Source organism: Dermatophagoides farinae, chromosome 3 (genome assembly GCF_024713945.1).
Source record: "Dermatophagoides farinae isolate YC_2012a chromosome 3, ASM2471394v1, whole genome shotgun sequence".
NCBI classification, from domain to species: Eukaryota; Metazoa; Arthropoda; class Arachnida; order Sarcoptiformes; family Pyroglyphidae; genus Dermatophagoides; species Dermatophagoides farinae.
This window is the reverse complement of record NC_134679.1, coordinates 1752248-1773136: the sequence shown is the minus strand read 5'-3', so window position 1 is coordinate 1773136 and position 20889 is coordinate 1752248. Positions and strand designations below refer to the sequence as shown.

General features: G+C 31.3%; 7 protein-coding genes across 9 annotated transcripts; 1 reads left to right on the top strand and 6 right to left on the bottom strand.

Annotated features, from left to right (window-relative positions):
- Positions 1-118: 118 nt before the first annotated feature.
- LOC124498504 (uncharacterized) lies at positions 119-2046 on the bottom strand. Its single transcript, XM_075729751.1, has 3 exons — positions 1550-2046; positions 1264-1502; positions 119-990 (listed from the first exon to the last, which is right to left on the bottom strand). The coding sequence occupies exons 1-3, from the start codon at positions 1798-1800 to the stop codon at positions 140-142; spliced, it is 1341 nt and encodes a 446-aa protein (XP_075585866.1). The 5' UTR covers positions 1801-2046; the 3' UTR covers positions 119-139.
- A 206-nt stretch (positions 2047-2252) lies between these two features.
- LOC142597429 (uncharacterized) lies at positions 2253-3991 on the bottom strand. Of its 2 annotated transcripts, none has more exons than XM_075729760.1 (4): positions 3490-3991; positions 3267-3426; positions 2945-3196; positions 2253-2889 (listed from the first exon to the last, which is right to left on the bottom strand). In XM_075729760.1, exons 1-3 carry the CDS (start codon positions 3759-3761, stop codon positions 3167-3169), a joined length of 462 nt encoding a protein of 153 aa, XP_075585875.1. In that variant the 5' UTR covers positions 3762-3991; the 3' UTR covers positions 2253-2889; positions 2945-3166. The 2 variants fall into 2 exon arrangements, with proteins under 2 accessions (XP_075585875.1, XP_075585876.1); XM_075729761.1 differs by having other exon boundaries at positions 3044-3196.
- Positions 3992-4174: 183 nt separating this feature from the next.
- On the bottom strand, positions 4175-6044 carry LOC124498497 (uncharacterized). Its single transcript, XM_047062256.2, has 3 exons — positions 5628-6044; positions 5261-5574; positions 4175-5198 (listed from the first exon to the last, which is right to left on the bottom strand). Exons 1-3 carry the CDS (start codon positions 5876-5878, stop codon positions 4213-4215), a joined length of 1551 nt encoding a protein of 516 aa, XP_046918212.1. The 5' UTR covers positions 5879-6044; the 3' UTR covers positions 4175-4212.
- An 866-nt stretch (positions 6045-6910) lies between these two features.
- Positions 6911-9435, top strand: LOC124498514 (crustapain). The gene is made up of 8 exons (XM_075729097.1): positions 6911-7241; positions 7310-7462; positions 7528-7695; positions 7767-8018; positions 8103-8266; positions 8317-8638; positions 8906-9219; positions 9273-9435. Exons 1-8 carry the CDS (start codon positions 7008-7010, stop codon positions 9433-9435), a joined length of 1770 nt encoding a protein of 589 aa, XP_075585212.1. The 5' UTR covers positions 6911-7007.
- Positions 9182-10891, bottom strand: LOC124498502 (geraniol dehydrogenase). The gene is made up of 3 exons (XM_047062261.2): positions 10750-10891; positions 10195-10662; positions 9182-10129 (listed from the first exon to the last, which is right to left on the bottom strand). Exons 1-3 carry the CDS (start codon positions 10768-10770, stop codon positions 9464-9466), a joined length of 1155 nt encoding a protein of 384 aa, XP_046918217.2. The 5' UTR covers positions 10771-10891; the 3' UTR covers positions 9182-9463.
- Positions 10892-11015: 124 nt separating this feature from the next.
- Positions 11016-20274, bottom strand: LOC124498503 (geraniol dehydrogenase). 2 transcript variants are annotated; one of them, XM_075729753.1, is made up of 4 exons: positions 20262-20274; positions 12393-12472; positions 11866-12333; positions 11016-11802 (listed from the first exon to the last, which is right to left on the bottom strand). In XM_075729753.1, the coding sequence occupies exons 2-4, from the start codon at positions 12399-12401 to the stop codon at positions 11158-11160; spliced, it is 1122 nt and encodes a 373-aa protein (XP_075585868.1). In that variant the 5' UTR covers positions 12402-12472; positions 20262-20274; the 3' UTR covers positions 11016-11157. The 2 variants fall into 2 exon arrangements, with proteins under 2 accessions (XP_075585868.1, XP_046918219.2); XM_047062263.2 differs by lacking the exon at positions 20262-20274 and having other exon boundaries at positions 12393-12609.
- On the bottom strand, positions 18794-20355 carry LOC124498575 (geraniol dehydrogenase). The gene is made up of 3 exons (XM_047062347.2): positions 20164-20355; positions 19636-20103; positions 18794-19573 (listed from the first exon to the last, which is right to left on the bottom strand). The coding sequence occupies exons 1-3, from the start codon at positions 20170-20172 to the stop codon at positions 18929-18931; spliced, it is 1122 nt and encodes a 373-aa protein (XP_046918303.2). The 5' UTR covers positions 20173-20355; the 3' UTR covers positions 18794-18928.
- Positions 20356-20889: the final 534 nt, after the last annotated feature.

The following is a 20889-nucleotide window of genomic DNA, read 5'->3' as shown; positions in this document are numbered from 1 at the left end:
AATTTTCATTTGCTTTATGTGTGGTTTGTTTATAAAACAAAACCAAACTTCTGATAAATAAAATTGATTGATGATAAATAAATGCAGTGTATGCACGATAATAATCGATTTATAAGCATTAATTTTTTCAGATTTTTTTTTATTGATTATGAAAATATAAATCTTGAAATAGAGCTAATATCAAACAAACCAATGTCAAAGCTGCAGCAGCATGATAAATTAGCGTGGGATAGGTTGAAACACTGGCCGAAAATATGGTGGAAAATATTAATGTACCAAGAAACGGTGCTAATGATTCTAATGTTGATATTAGGCTGAAAATTTTGCCAACTTCATCTTTGGGAATCAATCTAGCAATTTCCGTTTTCATTACAATCGATGATAATCCACCAATTGATCCAATAATCAATGCTGCTAGATAAACAGCTCTATTAGTGAATGTACCTATTAAAATTTGACTTATCAATGCAGCAGTAAATGTTATAGCAAAAATGGTTCCTTCTTTCCATTTTAGACATTTGACTAGAACATGTGAACTTATGAATAAGGTGATATTTGGCATTATTTTTGAAAATGCAGTTACATTTGCATAGGTTTTCGAATCGAATCGATAAACTTTTTGAGAGAATTGTAAAAACATTGAATCCAATCCAAGATAGTTGACAAATTGAAGAAATAGTAGCAATATGAGCAGAATGATTTGTTCACGAATTTGATTCATTCGTGGTTTAGTTAGACATCGAATTGTTTGTCGAACATTCTCAATGTCGAAAAATGAACAACATGCATATTTGACATTTTGACATAATGAAGATTTTTTGACCGTTGTTGTCGATTCTATATTTGTATCGGTTATGGATGAATATGATTTTTGATCACCACTTAATACAGGATTTGATTTATCAATTTCATCGACGATAGTTGCATCAAGATCTTCATCGTTTTCCGATGAATTTATTGGATCTGTTACTTTTCGATCAATGCCAATAACTAAAATCATGAAGAAGGAACCAACTTGCAAAGCTAAACCGATCCACATGTTGAGATCATAATTTCGTTAATAATTCACCACGATCCGAAACCAAATGGATTAGATTACCACCAAGTAATGAACCCGATGAAATAGCTGATCAATCAATAAATTATTAGTTATTGATAACTAATAGAATTGCAACAAAATTGACTCACCCACTAATAGACAGATTTGGAATATAGTAAACCTTATAGTACGATATTCTGGATCAGTATTGATAATAATATAACGATGCGTAACAGTTAAAAAAGTGGCCATACCACCGGTTAAATAGGTATGTATACCAGCCAATAATAAATAATATGGATCAATGGAAAAATTGAAAATATTTATCAGATAAAATGCTGCAGTAAATACACCGATTATATTCATCCAGGCAAATATCATTCTGGTTGCACCGGTATGTCGATCCAAAAATGAACCAAAAAATAATGACCAAATAAACATTGGTATAGCCTGTATTATATTGCTATAAAGATTTGGATAAAATTTCAATTACGATTGAACAAATCTTACTTGTAATTATTATACAATGCAGCAGAAGATAGAATTTGATCTTTGGTAATTTTTTCATCACCATCAAAAATATCTTCATGAATATGTTGACAGAAAAATTTACTTTGATTATAACGGATACGACATATTTTATCCTGCACCAAATAATTGATTGTAAGCAACTGTACTCCAAAGCTAAATAAAAATACAACAATATAAACATCAAATAGGAAGAAATTGTTTCTTCGAAGTGTTTGAAATAATGTAGACATTTTTTTTTTGCTGATGCTTCTGAATGATCGATCCAATCAATCAAACAAAAAAAAATGATTTATTTGTTTGTCGATGGCTTTATATTGTTACAGATTTTTTTAAGAATCCGGATCAATCTCATCCTAATTATCGTTAAAAGTAAGTAATTAGGAGTAGCATAAATCTCTTGAGAAGAGAGTTGTAATGATTTTGTTGTGAGTATTTCGTATCCAAATAAAACAAATATCCAAAACATTATGAGGTGTTGAGATCATCATTTTATTTTGTCATAGTATTTATCAATAAAAAAATAAAACCTAGTCTATCGACGTGTGTGTGTATGTGTGCTGATATTTTTTTTCATTTTCTCTCTGATGATAACCAGGCGCGATACTATTTGTCTAAATTTCTAAAAATGATTTCTCATTTAATAAGAAATTGGAAAAAAATTTTGTTTTTAATTGCCATTAAATCAGGTGCCAAAAAAAAATATTTATTGTCCATTTTTATTCCATATGAAACAAAGTAAATATGCCGACCAAAAAAAATTGTATAAACACATTGAATCTATAATTATCATATGGACGTGATGATGATGATAGGTTATCATTATTTGATGAATAATTCTAATGTATCTAATGTCATACCATAACTATTGAGAAATTGTAGAAATAACAATAAGATCAGCAACATAATTTGTTCACGTATTCTATTCATTCTAGGCTGAATAAGACATCGAAATGTTTGCCGAACATTTCCAACATCAAAGAATGAACGACATGTATAGTATATATGAGAACGTAATCGATTTTTGCCCATATTTGTTATATTCGTGTAGGAATTGAAAGAATAAGATCGATTTCGATCACTATTCAATTCAGGATTCGATTCATCAATCTGATCAATGATAGTTTTATCAACATCTCTATGAATTTCTGATAGATTTGGATCTTCTTTTCGATCGATGCCAATAACTAAAATCATGATAAAAGAAAAAACTTGTAAGACTAAAACGATCCACATGTAGAGATCATAATTTCGTAATAATTCTCCACGATCTGTAACAAGCCAAATCAGATGACCACCAAGTAATGAACCAAATGATACAGCTAATGTGATTGAAATAAATAAGTTATGATTTGTCGGGATATGAAGCAGACTCACCAACTATCAAGTAAATTTGAAATACAGTAATACCCCGCTTAACGCGGGGGTTACGTTCCAAAAATTCTGAGTGTAAAGCGAAACAGCGCTAATCGGGGCAGCGTTAAGCGGGGTATGAGTGTATGGTGAATCTTAAAGTACGATATTCTTGATCAGTATTGATAATCATATAACGATGAGTTACAGTTAAAAATGTAGCCATACCACCAGTCAAATATCAAGTTATTCCAGTGAATAGTAAAATGTACGGATCTTGAATAAAAACAAATATTCATGATGTGGTGATTATAATCTTTTCAAAATGGAATTAAATGTCATATACCAATGGAGAAATCGAAAATGTTGACCAGATAAAAATAGCGGTAAATACACTAAGTAAGCTGATCCATGCAAATATCATTCTGGTTGCACCGGTTTGTCGATCCAAAAAAGAACCGAAAAATAGTGACCAAATAAACATTGGTATAGCCTGTATTAGATTGCTATTATAAATGCAAAAAAACCAAATTAAGTTTAATTTAATTCAAACAAACTGATGTAATTACCTGTAATTATTGAACAATGCGGCCGAAGAAAGGATTCGATCTTTAATGATTTTATCATCACCTTCGAAAATAACTTCATTTATATGTTGACAGAAAAATTGACTTTGATTATAATGGAGACGACATATTTTATCTTGTAACAATAAAATTGTCGTTATTATTTGTATGCCATAGGTAAACAATGTTAAAAATATATACATATCGAATAGGAAAAAATTATTTCGATGAAGTATTCGAAATATTTTGAACATTTTTGTCAGGTTTGGTCCCATTGGATTATTGATCAATCAATCAAACATGAATAATGTTGTCGTTGATTTGTTGAGAATATAGAAATTGACGTGGATGGTTTTCCTAACGTATAAGAATAGCATTTTATATCTTATCATCATTATTATCAACTAAAAACCATAATTATGGAACTTTTAAAAGCAGCTGATCAGAAGCTCCAACAAAATACGTCGCATCATTAGTTCGAAATCAAAAATCCAGAAGGTGTTGATTGTTGAGATCTTTTTTTTAGTGATCCTCTCGTGTCTTGTCAAACTAATGGCAATTTATTGGCAAATTATGATTAATTCATTTTTTTCATCCGCTTCATGTGTGGTTTGTTTATAAAACAAAAACAAACTTCTGATAAATAAAATTGATTGATGATAAATAAATGCAGTGTATGCACAATAATAATCGATTTATAAGCATTAATTTTTTTCAGATTTTTTTTTATTGATTATGAAAATATAAATCTTGAAATAGAGCTAATATCAAACAAACCAATGTCATAGCTGCAGCAGCATGATAAATTAGCGTGGGATAGGTTGAAACACTGGCCGAAAATATGGTGGAAAATATTAATGTACCAAAAAACGGTGCTAATGATTCCAATGTTGATATTAGGCTGAAAATTTTACCAACTTCATCTTTGGGAATCAATCTAGCAATTTTCGTTTTCATTACAATCGATGATAATCCACCAATTGATCCAATAATCAATGCTGCTAGATAAACAGCTGGATTAGTGAATGTACCTATTAAAATTTGACTTATCAATGCAGCTGTAAATGTTATAGCAAAAATGGTTCCATCTTTCCATTTAAGACATTTGACTAGAACATGTGAACTTATGAATAATATGATATTTGGCATTATTTTAGAAAATGCAGTTACATTCGCATAAGTTTTCGAATCGAATCGATAAACTTTTTGAGAGAATTGTAAAAACATTGAATCCAATCCAAGATAGTTGACAAATTGAAGAAATAGTAGCAATATGAGCAGAATGATTTGTTCACGAATTTGATTAATTCGTGGTTTAGTTAGACATCGAATTGTTTGTCGAACATTCTCAATGTCGAAAAATGAACTAAATGCACATTTGACATGTTGACATAATGAAAATTTTATGACCGTTGTTGTCGATTCGATATTTGTATCGGTTATGGATGAATATGATTCTCGATCACCACTTAATACAGGACTTGATCTATCAATTTCATCGACAATAGTTGCATCATTATCTTCATCGTTTTCTGGTGAATTTATTGGATCAGTTACTTTTCGATCAATGCCAATAACTAAAATCATGAAGAAGGAACCAACTTGCAAAGCTAAACCGATCCACATGTTGAGATCATAATTTCGTAATAATTCACCACGATCCGAAACCGAATGAATTAGATTACCACCAAGCAATGAACCCAATGATATAGCTGATCAGTCAATAAATTATTATTTATCTATAACTAATAAAATTACAGTAAAATCGACTCACCCATTAATAGACTGATTTGAAATATAGTAAACCTTATAGTGCGATATTCTGGATCAGTATTGATAATAATATAACGATGAGTAACAGTTAAAAAAGTGGCCATACTACCAGTCAAACAGGTAGATATACCAGCCAATAATAAATAATATGGATCAATGGAAAAATTAAAAATATTTATCAGATAAAAAGCCGTAGTCAATACACCGATTATATTCATCCAGGCAAATATCATTCTGGTTGCACCGGTTTGTCGATCCAAAAATGAACCAAAAAATAATGACCAAATAAACATTGGTATAGCCTGTATTATATTTCTATAAAGAATTAGATAAAATTTCAATTTCAATTACAATAAAACGAATCTTACTTGTAATTATTATACAAGGCAGCCGCAGATAGAATATGATCTTTGGTAATTTTTTCATCACCATTAAAAATATCTTCATGAATATGTTGACAGAAAAATTTACTTTGATTATAACGGATACGGCATATTTTATCCTGCACTAAATAGTTGATCGTAAGAATCTCCATTGCATAGCTAAATAAAAATATAACAATATAAACATCGAATAGGAAGAAATTGTTTCTTCGAAGTGTTTGAAATAATGTAGACATTTTTTTTTGCTGCTGCTTCTGAATTATCGATCCGATCAATCAAACAAAAAAAAATGATTTATTTGTTCGTAGATGGCTTTTTATTGTTACAGATTTTTTTTTTAAGAATCCGAATCAATCTCATGATAAAAGTAAGTAATTAGTAGTAGCATAAATCTCTTGAGAAGAAAAGAGTTGTAATGATTTTGTTGTGAGTATTTTATATCCAAATAAAACAAATATGTATATCCAAAACATTATTAGGTGTTGAGATCATCATTTCATGTTGTCATAGTATTTTGACATAGTATTTATAAATAAAAAAAAAATAAAGTCTATCGACTTGTGTGTGTGTGTGTGCTGATATTTTTTTTCATTTTCTTTCTGATTACCAGTCACGATACTATTTGTCTAAATTTCTAATAATGATTTCTCAACAAATAAGAAATTGAAAATAATAACAATTTTGTTTTTAATTGCCATTAAATCAGGTGTCAAACAAAAAAAAAGATATTTATTGTCCATTTTTATTCCATATGAAACAAAGTAAATATGCCGACAAAAAAATTGTATAAACACATTGAATCTATAATTATCGTATGGACGTGATGATGATGACGATGATGATGATGATAGGTTATCATTATTTGATGAATAATTCTAATGTATCTAATGTCAATATATATTCAATTGACAACAACAACAACAAAAGTAACGCCAATATTCATACATTCATTTTTTTCCAATGTCATCATGACAATGGCAAGAAATGAATGAACCAAATGAATTGTTGTTGAACATACATAAACGATTCCATATGAATGATCATGATGAATGATGGTAGAATTGGTGAGCCAAATTTGGTTATAATGATCAAAACAGAATAGGTTAATATATTCACAATATGAATGGATGATTTTTTTTTGTCATAGTCTAGTCATCGTGGTAATCATTATGGTGACAATGCAAATGAAGAAAAAAAAATTTGGGTAAACGAAAACAAACACAGTTATGTTTCGTGTCTCATTTGGTGGATATTAACGGTGTGGCTGTTTAGTGTATCTTGTAATATTACAATTCGAATACAAATCAATTGCCAATTGATCATTCCAATGACTGGTTGTTTATCATCATCATTGATCAATCGATCATGATTCAATTTATTGTTGTATTGTTTTCTACAATGTTAATCATTATGGATCAATCGGCTATGGGACAGCGACGACAATTATTAATAGCTGATTCGAATAAAAATATTCCAGCTCAATCACATCAGGTTGAATATTTACAATTTATGCGTTCAACATATGGAAAACAAAATCTGACTGAAATTGCTGAAGAATTGGGATTAAAAAGTTATGAACAAAATTTTACCGAATTTCAGGTAATGAATTTTTTTCTTTTTTTTTAGCTTTATGATTGATTAATTGACCATTTCATCAAAACGAATAGAAACAATATGATAAACGTTATTACGATGGTGAAGACCTCGAACTACGTCGTGCCAACTTTCTGTATTCATTGAAAATGGTCAAAGATAATGAAAATGATTTTAAAACTGGTAGAGTTCCTTACCGTTTGAAAATAAATAAGTTTGCTGATTTTGTAAGTTTCCTTTGTATTCATTCATTGAGCAAATGATAGTTTTTTTTCTTCATTCAAAATAAAAGGGAATGAATGAAAAAATATTTATCAATCAAAAATTATTGACAGCCAAACATGAAACGGCCAATAAACCGATACCATTCACGAATAATAAAATGTCTACGAATGTCGTTCGAAAAATAAATAAAACATCGATCACATTTCCGGCACAATTTGACTGGCGTTCACAAAGTGTGAGTTTAAAATCATATGATTTGTTTACTCATTCATTTTTCTATTCTGATTAATTGCGATCATCAAACAGATGGTTACACCGATTGAAGATCAAGGACAATGTGGTTCTAGTTGGATATTTGCCGGTGTTGGACTAGTTGAAAGTGCCAATGCAATTGCAGGCAATCCATTAGTTGTTCTATCGAAACAACAAGTATTGGATTGTGTATTACCTCCATTCTATCTAAGTGATGGTTGTAATGGTGGTATGTTAGATGATATATTTCATTATACAAAACAAGTTGGTCTAACCATGGAAAAAACTTATCCATATAAGGGCAAAGTATGAGTTTGATTTGATCAAAAATCCAATGAATCCTTTATTTATTCTTAAATCACTTATGTATTATTATTATTATTATTATAGCAAGAAGAATGTCATCAAGTATTGGGCGAATGGCGTGAATGGATTTATCGTTATAATTATCTTCCATTAAATTCAACCGATGAAATGATCATGTGGTTCATTTACAATAAAGGTCCTGTCGCTGCATTGATAAATGCTGGTGATCGTCAATTTCAGCTATACAGGTTAGTTTTATTAATAAATTGCCATAATTAATGGTCATTTCATGATATAGTGGCGGTATTTTGACCGATGGTGGTGATCGTGGTCTTGATGGTCAACATAATCAATATGTACAGATTATCGGTTGGGGTAATGATAATGGATTAGATTTTTGGATGGTCAAAAATAGCTGGGGCCGTGATTATGGCGAAAGTGGCTATGTTAAAATGATTCGTGGCGTGAATAATCGTGGAATCAATACGGTTGTAGCATATGTGGAAGCATTGCCAATTCGACAACCTGAACCACCGAGACCGACTACAGAAAAACCGGAACCTGGTACCGGCATGACTATTCAACATTCAATCCCACTAACAACATTAATGCTTTCAATTGTGATATTGATTTTTATAACTCATTAAAATAAAATTTAACTTTTATTTATGCTGGTCATTTTCAATTCATTTTCAGATTTAAAGTATAAAAATACTTTTCAAATTGAAAATTTGTTCAAACTATCGAAAATGGCTCGACAACAGTCTTTCATTCTTTTATGGGCTTTGTTAATGATCGTACCGATTGGCCATAGTCAAACATTACCACCGAATGTGACAAACATTCTCAATCAATTGCTTGAACAATCTTTGGCCGATCAACAACAGGATATCAATGGCGATTCAAGTTCTTTAACACCGACAAATCTTGCCGAAATTGTGAGAATTTTCGTCCAATTTTTAGTTGCCATTTTCAATGCATTTCAACGAATTTTCGCACAATCACCAATGCTTCGTAATGATGTCATGTATAAAAGTTGGAGTGATCAAGATTTTGCCTATAATCCTAACATTAGCTTTGAAAAAGTTCTCCAAGATCGTAAGGAAAAATTCAATCAGATTTTCAGTAAGATTTCTAAGATTTTATTTAAACAAAAAGAATTATTTCAACAAATTATTTCAATTATTCATTTTCAGATACGGTACAAAGGTTCAAACGAGGAGCGGGAAAAACATTCAACATGGATGATTTTAGTCAAGAAAATGTGGAAAATTTACTGGAACAATTTCTCAAGAATATCAATGGTTTAACACGAATCAAAAGAAATGTTGAACAATTTATCAATCGTGGACAATTCGATAATAATGCTATTGAAAAATTATTGAACGATTATGTTTCAGCAATGAAACAAAAATGAATTTTTGAGTAAAAATTTCAATAAAAATTTAATTCATTTTTGTACCCGTAAATGTTACTAATGAACGAATAACTTTGCCCGATCTTAAATTATCAAATCCTACATTAATCTTTGTTAATGGAATTTTGTCGGTGATCATTTGATCAATTTTAATTTGTTTTCTTTCATACATTTCCACCAATTCACTGTAGGCTTGTTCACTTTTTTTACCACCAACAAAACCACCAGTTATTGTACGGCCAGTCATCAATTGATTACATGGATAGACAATATTTGTATCATCTGGCGGTACACCAATCAATACAAATGTACCAGTTACTGATAATGATTTCAATGCTTGATCAATGATAATTTGTGATCCAAAACAATCAAATGCATAATCAACACCACCATATTTTTCAAGCAGATATTGTTCCAATGTCTGCCCACCGTTCAATTGTTTGGGATTGACAAATTCAGTAGCGCCAAATTCGATGGCAATGTCTTTTTTACTTGGCGTAATATCGATTGCGATAATATTTTTTGCTTTACTATATTTACATCCTTGCAATACGTTCAATCCAATTGATCCAATTCCCCAGATACCGCATGTACTTCCGGGCAAAACTTTACCCAAATTCACCGCTGAATAGAATCCGGTAGCCACAGCACAGCTGATTATAGCAGAATTTTCAATATTCACTTTGTTTGTCATCTAAAAATTAAATGAATTTTTCACCATTATTCCTATTTGAATAGAATGATTATTGAAATGATTACCTTGAACAATTGATCACGATTGACAGTGATATAATCAGAAAATGTACCCAAACCCATTATTCCATAAAGTGCTTGACCAGATTTGGCCAATTTTTTACTTACACGACTTCCCATATCGGGCAATAAGTTTTTCATGCAGATATTCGTGTTAGGATTTTGGCATAACACACATTCATTACATTGTGGTATAATCGACATCAGGACAACATCACCTGCTTGAAAATCATGGACATTCGAACCGATCGATTCGACGATTCCGGTTCCTTCATGGCCTAAAACTGATGGTAATTTATGGCCCCAGGATTCCATTTTCGCTGTACCCCATACAAAATGAGCATCGGTAGCACAAATACCAACTGATACCATTTTAACTCGAACCTGATTAACATCTGGTGCCGGTACAATTACATCTTCGATGACTAATGGATCACCTTCTTTGTATAGTACAGCGGCACGGCATTTTATTGGCTAAAAACCATAAACATACAAAAATAAGAAATTAAAATTTTATATAATAATTGAAACAACAATAAAATATGATCACCAAAAACATACTTGTGGTGTTTTTGGAGACATCTTAATGATTTTTTTGATGATTGATTATTGGCCAAAATGACACTTTTTATACATTTCGTACTTGAATTCGATACATTGGTTGTTAAAAAAACTGGTGATTATGGATGATAATTAAATAAGAGAAGATTCACTTTGAAATTGAAAATCTATACATTCACATTCATTTGATTGACAATGACGGTTACGTTTCAATAGTGGCCATGAAACATCAATTCTCCCATTACATCAAAACAAAAAAAAATTGTGAATTTCATAAGACAAATTTAGGAAAAAAAACCAACCACAATTTTGATTTTTAATCGATTATTTGTCATTTTTTTAATTTCATCGATTTAAACAAAAAAAAACACATACAAACATGACATACAAAATCAATCAATCAATCAATCAATCAAATACGATTATTGATCGGATACATTTTCCATCTTTTAAAGTTTGAAATGCTTCATTGATTTGATCCAATTTAAATTTGTTCGTTATCAATTCGTCAATTTTGATTTTTTTATCCAAATACAAATCAACCATTTCAGGATAGGCAAGATAAGCTTTTTTAGCACCAAGTAGACAACCCGTGATTGTACGGCCAAAAAGGAGCATAATGACTGGATATTTTAATGTGACTTCAGCTCCTGTCACTCCAACCATGATGAATGTACCAGACATTGCCAATGAATTGACAGCCTGATCAACAATCACTTGGCTACCAAAACAATCGAATGCATAATTAACACCACCATATTTTTCCATTAGATATTGTTCCAATGGTTTATCCAATTCTTTTGGGTTAATAAATTCAGTGGCACCAAATTGCATTGCAATATCACGCTTATCAGGATTAATATCGATTGCAATGATATTCTTGGCTTTATTATATTTACATCCCTGCAGTGTATTCAAACCAATTCCACCGATTCCGAAAACTGCACAACTTGATCCAGCAAAAACATCAGCTCGATAAACGGCAGAATAGAAACCAGTTGCACCAGCACAGCTAATGACACAAAGATTAGCAAGATTGTCTGTTTGTTTGATCTAAAAAGGGTTAACAAATAATTGAATTATTGTTATAACAAAAAAAGTAACCAATTTTATAACCTTGATAACTTGAGGTCGATAAACTGTAATGTATTCGCTATATGTACCAGCTCCGATAGCACCATAGATATTATCACCATTTTTAGCCAATTTTCTTGTCGGTCGACATCCAGTAACATTAAAAGCAAAATTCAAACACATATTATTATCAGGTATGTCACATTGGATACATTTTTGACAATTTGGTACGAACGTAGTCAACACATGATCACCGGGTTTTAAATCGGTTACATTTTGGCCAACCGATTCAACAATACCCGCACCTTCATGACCCAAAACTGTTGGTAATTTATGGAAAAGATCACTAATTTTTTGCTGTCCCCAAACATAATGACCATCACTGGCACAGATACCAGCTGAAATCATTTTGATTCGAACTTGATCATCATCAGGTACAGGTATGATGACCTCTTCAATAACCATGGGTTTACCTTCTTCATATAGAATTGCAGCACGACATTTAATTGGCTAAAATCAATACAAAAAAAATATATTCAAGAATAAATCTCGATAAACAAGACACTTACTTCGGACATTTTTTTTTAAAGAAAATATTTGAAAAAATGCTTTTTACATTTGATGACAATGATTAGACTGAATAAATGTCTTTTTTTTCAAAAAGTTTAAATTTATACCGACATATAAAAATCTTGTTTGTCATTTGTTCAAAACATATCATTACACAAATTCAAATCCTGTTTATATATTGATATATTATTAATATATCATATAAAATTTGACATTGAAAAAACATTGCAAAGATATAGACGATTATATTGCTATACATCATACATATGTAATGTAAATTGACAATAATAATTATTATTATATTATTGAATTCATTTGCAAAAAAAAATCATCATCATTATTGACAGTTGATATGAACAGTTTATATGAATCAAATGTTTTTTTTTATCAATTTTAGAAATAAGCAAATTTGTACAGTCCATGTAATCTATGTTGGTTGTTGTTAGTCAGTGATTATAAATTCAACTATATATATGAAACATGGGATAACACCAACAATTGCAAATATTGAACAAATTTATATTTGATTGAATTCGTTTCCAATTCATCAAATCAATCAATCAACATCAAAATATTTATGCCCAAATTGAAAATATTGTTTGCCATGATGAATGCAATAAATAATCAAAATTTCGTGATAATTACAGGTTTTTGTTTCATGATTCTAACACCGAATCAATGAGTGAATTTTAATGAATCAAGGAGAATTAAGGAGAATAAATAAGAAAGAGATAATGCAAACATAATACAAAAATGGTATACAAATGATGAATCTAGCGATAAAATAAAATCTTGTACCACAATCTATTAATAATTAAATTATTGGACCGATCATGTTGATGGTATTGTTAACGGTTTTAACAATGGTTAACAATCATCAACTTTGTGATCAAAAATCATTTTTCCCAGTGCATTTTTTTTTTACTATCGATCAAATTGAAACCTTCTTCCATTATCGATGTTGATGATATCGGTTGAAAAAACCCCTTGTGACGTCACCACACCCTATTATTTTCTCATCATCATTGTCATTGGTTAATGATTTGACGGCAAATATATATTAACGGATCATCGATAAACGTTGAAAATCGTGGCTAATTTCATATTAAAGACGTCATTTATGATCGATAAAAACAATCAACAAGCGCAATTCTATTATTAATCAATCTAGGTAATTGTTTTCTTAATCGAGAATTAGAAATAAAATATTTATTCATTTTGCTTATAATTTGACTAAAAAAATTTCTCACAAAAACAAATTTATATATCTCAGTCACTATACCAATCAAACAAAGATGATCTTCATTTATTGATAAAACTAAGTGTCCTATGAGAGAATGAGAAGAAAAAAAGGATTTGTTAAGCCATTTTTTAATCAGCAAAAAAAATTGCTTACTTTCGGACGGTAATGTTGCGCCTTCATTTTCATTTAAAATGACTCGATAATTATTACAAAATCATAGTAATTATCGAGTCATTATCGAGTCATAATAATAATATTAATCAAAAAACAATTATTCGTCATCAAAATCCTGAATATGAACTTATTCGTGAACATTCTAAATTTTGATCAACATCGAAAAAAATATCTAATCAAAACTGGTGACCAAAATGGTCAATATTGTATCGTGAAAGATTTACCACCATTGTCTGTTCGTGGTCGCGATCATTCCATATGAATGCCCATACAATAATTTATCAACCTTTCATCACCATGACAATTGGCCAGATCAACAAGTTCGGCTATGTTTTGACGATTAATATGATCCTGTATTTGTAATTTTCATAATGCTAATTCTGTTTTTTAAATAAAATTTACATTGAATAGTATGAATGAGATATAACCACCCCTTATAATTCATTTAATTCGAACGAATTATCCATATGGATGGTTCTGGTAGAAAGGAAAAAAATTAAGCTAAGCAAGTCATTTGAATTGTTTTGATTTTGATTTATTGATCAAAATTGTAAAGAAAAATGAAAAAGTAATAAATTTTTATTTTTTTTAAAACAATATGCAATGAATGATTGTTTATGGTAAAAGTATAGTAAAGATAGTTTTAAAAAATTTTGTACGTTTAATAATAATAATAATTTTATTTTTAATTTGTCCCCTAGAACTAGTCGGGTACGACTAGGGGAGAGTGGATAGAAGAATTTACAAAGAGAGAAAAGAGGCAAAATGTAGAAGAAAAAGATAAAAAAAATACAAAAAGAAGAAAAGAAGAGAAAAATAAAAAATAAAATAAAAATAATAAAAAAAAAGAAATATAGCGCAGGTGTTATAATATTGTTTCAGAGCCTTTTATAGATAGCTTTCATGAACTCTAGCCAGTGGGGTAATTCTTTTGGTGATATACTGAGGGATGTTAGTATTTTGTACGTTTGGATAATGATGATTGTTGGTTTCCATTTTTGTTCAGATGACCAATCTCATCACTAAACGTGTGTGCGTGTTAGAGTGTGTGATCGTGAATGCGGACTCGGAATTTTTGGTTGGAAACATGATCGTTTCTCTCACCGACATTCTCGGTCGAAATAGGAAGAGGGTTACAATAGGCAGGAGCATGCGCAGCCAGTTGACTGCTACAATATGTTATTTTTATATCAAGTAAAGAGGTTATTTTTATTTAGACAGATGGCGCTATCTATAGCAGTATCGAGTTTTGGCTAATTTCTTATTTGTGTTTCCATGTTAATTCAAACGGTTTCTAAATTCAAGTCAAATGTCATCGTTCGATGATCATGATCGTTATTATATATCCATAGGAAATGGTGATGGCTTCACAGCAACAGTTGGTTTTTTCTTCGCCCCATAATAATCAAGTGCAAATTTATTACCGTTGTTTGTAAAGATAAAATCGGACGTCCCGATTCTGACAGATAACCAAGTACAGAATAACAAGCCGGACTTGTATGTTCATGATCTAAAAGAAAACGAAATCACCTTGATAGAAGTTGGTATAACCAACAAGTCATCATTACCGACCACTGAAATTACTAAATCAAGGAAATACGAACTACTGGCAGGAGAATTGAAGATATTGAACCCGGGGGCCAAAGTGAAACAAGTTCCAGTGGTCATCACATGGGATGCCCTGGTTACGCGCCATTTTTCCCGACACATGAACAGTTTGGGGTTGAATGAAAGGCTGCAGGCCTACATCCAAACTGAGGTTTTGCGAAGGACGTGTCAGAGTGTCCTGATTGATTTCAGGGCCAATAGGGAGTTCCCTGTTGACCTGGAGGAGATCATGGACGATCTCTGAGTTTTTCATTGTTTATTTATTTGTTGTTAACATTTCCGATTATTATTGTTATGTTTCGACTTTGTTAGAAGTGAATAAATAAAATTTCTGTTTTATCTTACCGTTGTTCATTGTGAAAACCAAAACCAAAACCTATAAGAATACAAGGCCATTTCATCTATTTTGGCCCTTGAAAAAAAACGAAAAGTCCACAAGAAATCAATGAATCAACCCACTGGTTTCATTTTTCGTCTGTCGTAATGTTTTGGAAATTTCTTTGCTCCTGCGTCGTTCGTTTTGCCCAATGACTCTTCATCAACAGCGTGACACACTCATGTTCGCACCAATGGTATTACAGTAATACCCCGCTTAACGCGGGGGTTACGTTCCAAAAATTCTGAGCGTTAAGCGAAACAGCGCTAAGCGGGGCTATTTTTACATAATGCATTTTTACCCTTCATATACAATGTAACAATGTAATGTAATGTACACAGAGAGAAAAAATCGTCTCAATATCCAGTCAATAAACAACGTTACCATTGAATTTGTATGATAACGTTGTTTATTGACTGGATATTGAGACGATTTTTTCTCTCTGTGTAGGGTAATTGTACAGCGTTATATCGAATCAGCGCTAAACGGGGCAGCGTTAAGCGGGATATTACTGTACACGTATAACAGAAAAAAGGAGAATGAATGTCATTCGATTCACGTATGCGTTTTTAACAAGAAATGAAAGAAAAAAGAACAAAATAATAAATGCAATGCATCGAACTTTTTCAAGGTTAATCTCGAACATATCAATGCACTAAATTGCCATAACATTACAAACGATCAAACAATTCGTTTATAAAGAATTAATTCATTATTTAATTATGAATAATGAACGTTCGATACCAAAATTGGTGGAAGGTTTGAAGCCTGTACAACTAAAAATAATCTATACTTGTATTAAACGTAACGATATACGTGAAATTAAAGTTTCAGATTTAGCTGGATCAGTCAGTGAAATGACTGCCTATCGTCATGGTGAAAAATCACTGATGTGCTGACATTATTAATTATTAATTTGGCCCAAAATTATGTTGGCACAAATAACATAAATTTACTCGAACCGGGTGGACTGTATGGTACAAGATTGAAAAGCGGTAAAGACGTTTGTCAAGAAACAATAGCACAGATGCCGTGAATTATTACACGTCAACATTCGAATATTCGAACTTAATCCAATTTTGTATTTTAATATAAAACTTGTTTTTCAATTGCATATTTAGTTTGGCAACGATAACCACTAAATAAAAAACTACAATTAATTTTATCATTTTACTAAATGTTCTATTGGTTTTTCTGGTTCGTTTAGTGATTTAGAGATAAGTTTTCGTCACAGACGTTGGCAATCCTCGATACCTATCCACCAAGCTCAGTCCATTGGCCAGGAAATTGTTTCCACCTTTGGATGATCCATTATTGCCACATCAGTATGATGGTGATCAAAAAAATGAACCGAAAAACTTAGTTCCCTTTATTCCATTAGTTTGGATATTTTCCCAGTTCGTTTGGAATTATATGCTCGACGTAAAAAATATTATGAAGATATGCCCGAAACTGAAGCATTGAAAAGTGCAAATAAATCACAAATTAATGAGATTAAACAATCAACAAAAGAAATGCTTTGGGAAAATGATTTATAATCATTTCTTGTTGATTATATTCTAAGAATCAATGGCTATTTTACTTGCCCTTATAATGGCTGTAATCGAACATTTGTTTTGAGGGGTAATATTAACAGACACATTAAAGACGTACATCATAAAGTAGGGTATCCCTGCCTGATTCCCGGTTGTGGACATTCATATACCGCTTCAAGCTCACTTAAGGGGCATGAGAAGGTGCATCTTAAGGAGCCCCCGCGACAACCACCACCAGCATCTTCTCCACCACCATCAATCTTAAAAAGAATCAATGGCTATTTTACTTGCCCTTATAATGGCTGTAATCAAACATCTGTTTGGAGGGAAAGTATTAAAAGACACATTAAAAACGTACATCATAAAGTACGGTATCCCTGCCGGATTCCCGGTTGTGGGCATTCATACACCGATCCAAGCTCAGTTAGGAGCCATATCGCTACGGTGCATCATGATGAGCCCCCGCGACAACCAACAACAACATCTTCTCCACCACCATCCCCACCCAAAAAAATTGATGGTTTTTATGGATGTACCTATGATGGCTGCAAAAGAAAATATCGTAGGCTTTACGATTGTCGAAATCATATGAAGGCAAAACATCAAAAACTACGATTTGAGTGCTGGGTATGTAAAAGATTATATTGTTGTCATCTTAAGTCAGTTGAGGTTGAATCAAATAGTGGCACGATTGTCAATATTGGTGAAAAATCGAGTCAAAATGCTGAAAATGAAGAAGACGATGATCGTGAACCAGAAGCGACAACATCAACGAATCGTGGTCGTCCGATTGGATCAACAAATCGCAAATATACGGTTTGTGAAGAACGTTTGAAAACGTTGCGTTCATTTTGTTTGCTGGCTGGTGCAGAACCTTCTACATTTGAAGAAGCTGAAAAATCAGAAGAAAAAGATAAATGGAAGAAAGCTATGGATGAAGAATATGACGCTTTGATTAAGCACAAAACGTGGAAGTTGGTTCCACGACCAGTTGATAAGAATATTGTTTCTGTCAAGTGGATTTTCCGTATCAAAAACGATGGTCGTTATAAAGCACGATTGGTAGCTCGTGGGTTTAGTCAGCGTAAAAATGAAGATTATTTTGAGACGTATAGTCCTGTAGTGTCAATTGAAACAATTAGATTGGCGCTTTCGATTGCAGCAACATTGAATTATAATGTTTGTCAATTTGATGTGTGCACTGCTTTTCTGAATGGTACAATTGATGACGAAATTTACATACATGATTGATTAATGGCCAAAATGACACATTTTATACATTTCGTGCTTGAATTCGATACATTGGTTGTTAAAAAACTGGTGATTATGGATGATAATTAAATAAGAGATTCATTTTGAAATTGAAAATCGATACATTCACATCCATTTGATTGACAATGACGGTTACGTTTCAATAGTGGCCATGAAACATTAATTCTCCCATTACATCAAAACAAAAAAAAATTGTGAATTTCATAAGACAAATTTAGGAAAAAAAACCAACCACAATTTTGATTTTTAATCGATTATTTGTCATTTTTTTAATTTCATCGATTTAAACAAAAAACACATACAAACATGACATACAAAATAAATCAATCAATCAAATACGATTATTGATCGGATACATTTTCCATCTTTTAAAGTTTGAAATGCATCATTGATTTGATCCAATTTAAATTTGTTCGTTATCAATTCATCAATTTTGATTTTTTTATCCAAATACAAATCAACCATTTCAGGGTAGGCAAGATAAGCTTTTTTAGCGCCAAGTTGACAACCCGTGATTGTACGGCCAAACAACAGCATAATGACTGGATATTTTAATGTGACTTCAGCTCCTGTCACTCCAACCATGATGAATGTACCAGACATTGCCAATGAATTGACAGCCTGATCAACAATCATTTGGCTACCAAAACAATCAAATGCATAATTAAGACCACCATATTTTTCCATTAGATATTGTTCCAATGGTTTATCCAATTCTTTTGGGTTAATAAATTCAGTGGCACCAAATTGCATTGCAATATCACGCTTATCAGGATTAATATCGATTGCAATGATATTCTTGGCTTTATTATATTTACATCCCTGCAGTGTATTCAAACCAATACCACCGACACCCCAAATACCACAGGTGGATTCAGGTAAAATATCTGCTCGGTAAACGGCAGAATAGAAACCAGTTGCAGCAGCACAGCTAATGACACAAAGATTAGCAAGATTGTCTGTTTGTTTGATCTAAAAAGGGTTAACAAATAATTGAATTATTGTTATAACAAAAAAACAACAAATTTTCTAACCTTGATAACTTGAGGTCGATAAACTGTAATGTATTCGCTATATGTACCAGTTCCGGTAGCACCATAGATATTATCACCATTTTTAGCCAATTTTCTTGTCGGTCGACATCCAGTAACATTAAAGGCAAAATTCGTACACATATTATTATTAGGTATGTCACATTGGATACATTTTTGACAATTTGGTACGAATGTAGTCAACACATGATCACCGGGTTTTAAATCGGTTACATTTTGGCCAACCGATTCAACAATACCAGCACCTTCATGACCCAAAACTGTTGGTAATTTATGGAAAAGATCACTCATTTTTTGCTGTCCCCAAACATAATGACCATCACTGGCACAGATACCAGCCGAAATCATTTTGATTCGAACTTGATCATCATCAGGTGCAGGTATGATGACCTCTTCAATAACCATGGGTTTACCTTCTTCATATAGAATTGCAGCACGACATTTAATTGGCTAAAATCAATATGAAAAAAAATATATTCAAGAATAAATCTCGATAAACAAGACACTTACTTCGGACATTTTTTTTTGTTAAAGAAAATATTTGAAAAATATATCGAAAAAAATGCTTTTTACATTTGATGACAATGATTAAACTGAATATAAATGTTGTTTTGGCAAAAAAGTTTAAATTTATACCGATATATAAAAATCTTGTTTGTCATTCGTTCAAAACATATCATTACACGAATTCAAATCCTGTTTATTGATATATATCATAAAATTTGGCATTGAAAAAACATTGCAAAGATATAGATGATTATATTGCTATACATCATACATATGTAATGTAAATTGACAATAATAATTATTATTATATTATTGAATTCATTTGCAAAAAAAAATCATCATCATTATTGACAGTTGATATGAACAGTTTATATGAATCAAATGTTTTTTTTTATCAATTTTAGAAATAAGCAAATTTGTACATTCCATGTAATCTATGTTGGTTGTTGTTAGTCAGTGATTATAAATTCAACTATATATATGAAACATGGGATAACACCAACAATTGCAAATATTGAACAAATTTATATTTGATTGAATTCGTTTCCAATTACACGATAATAATCAATTGATTCTCTTTAACTAATCTACATTGGTTAATCAGCAATGTCTAATCAATATTATTCAATGAAACAAAGATTACAATTGATATTTTCCAGATATTTATTCATCAACATCAAAATATTTATGCCGAAATTGAAAATATTGTTTGCCATGATGAATGCAATA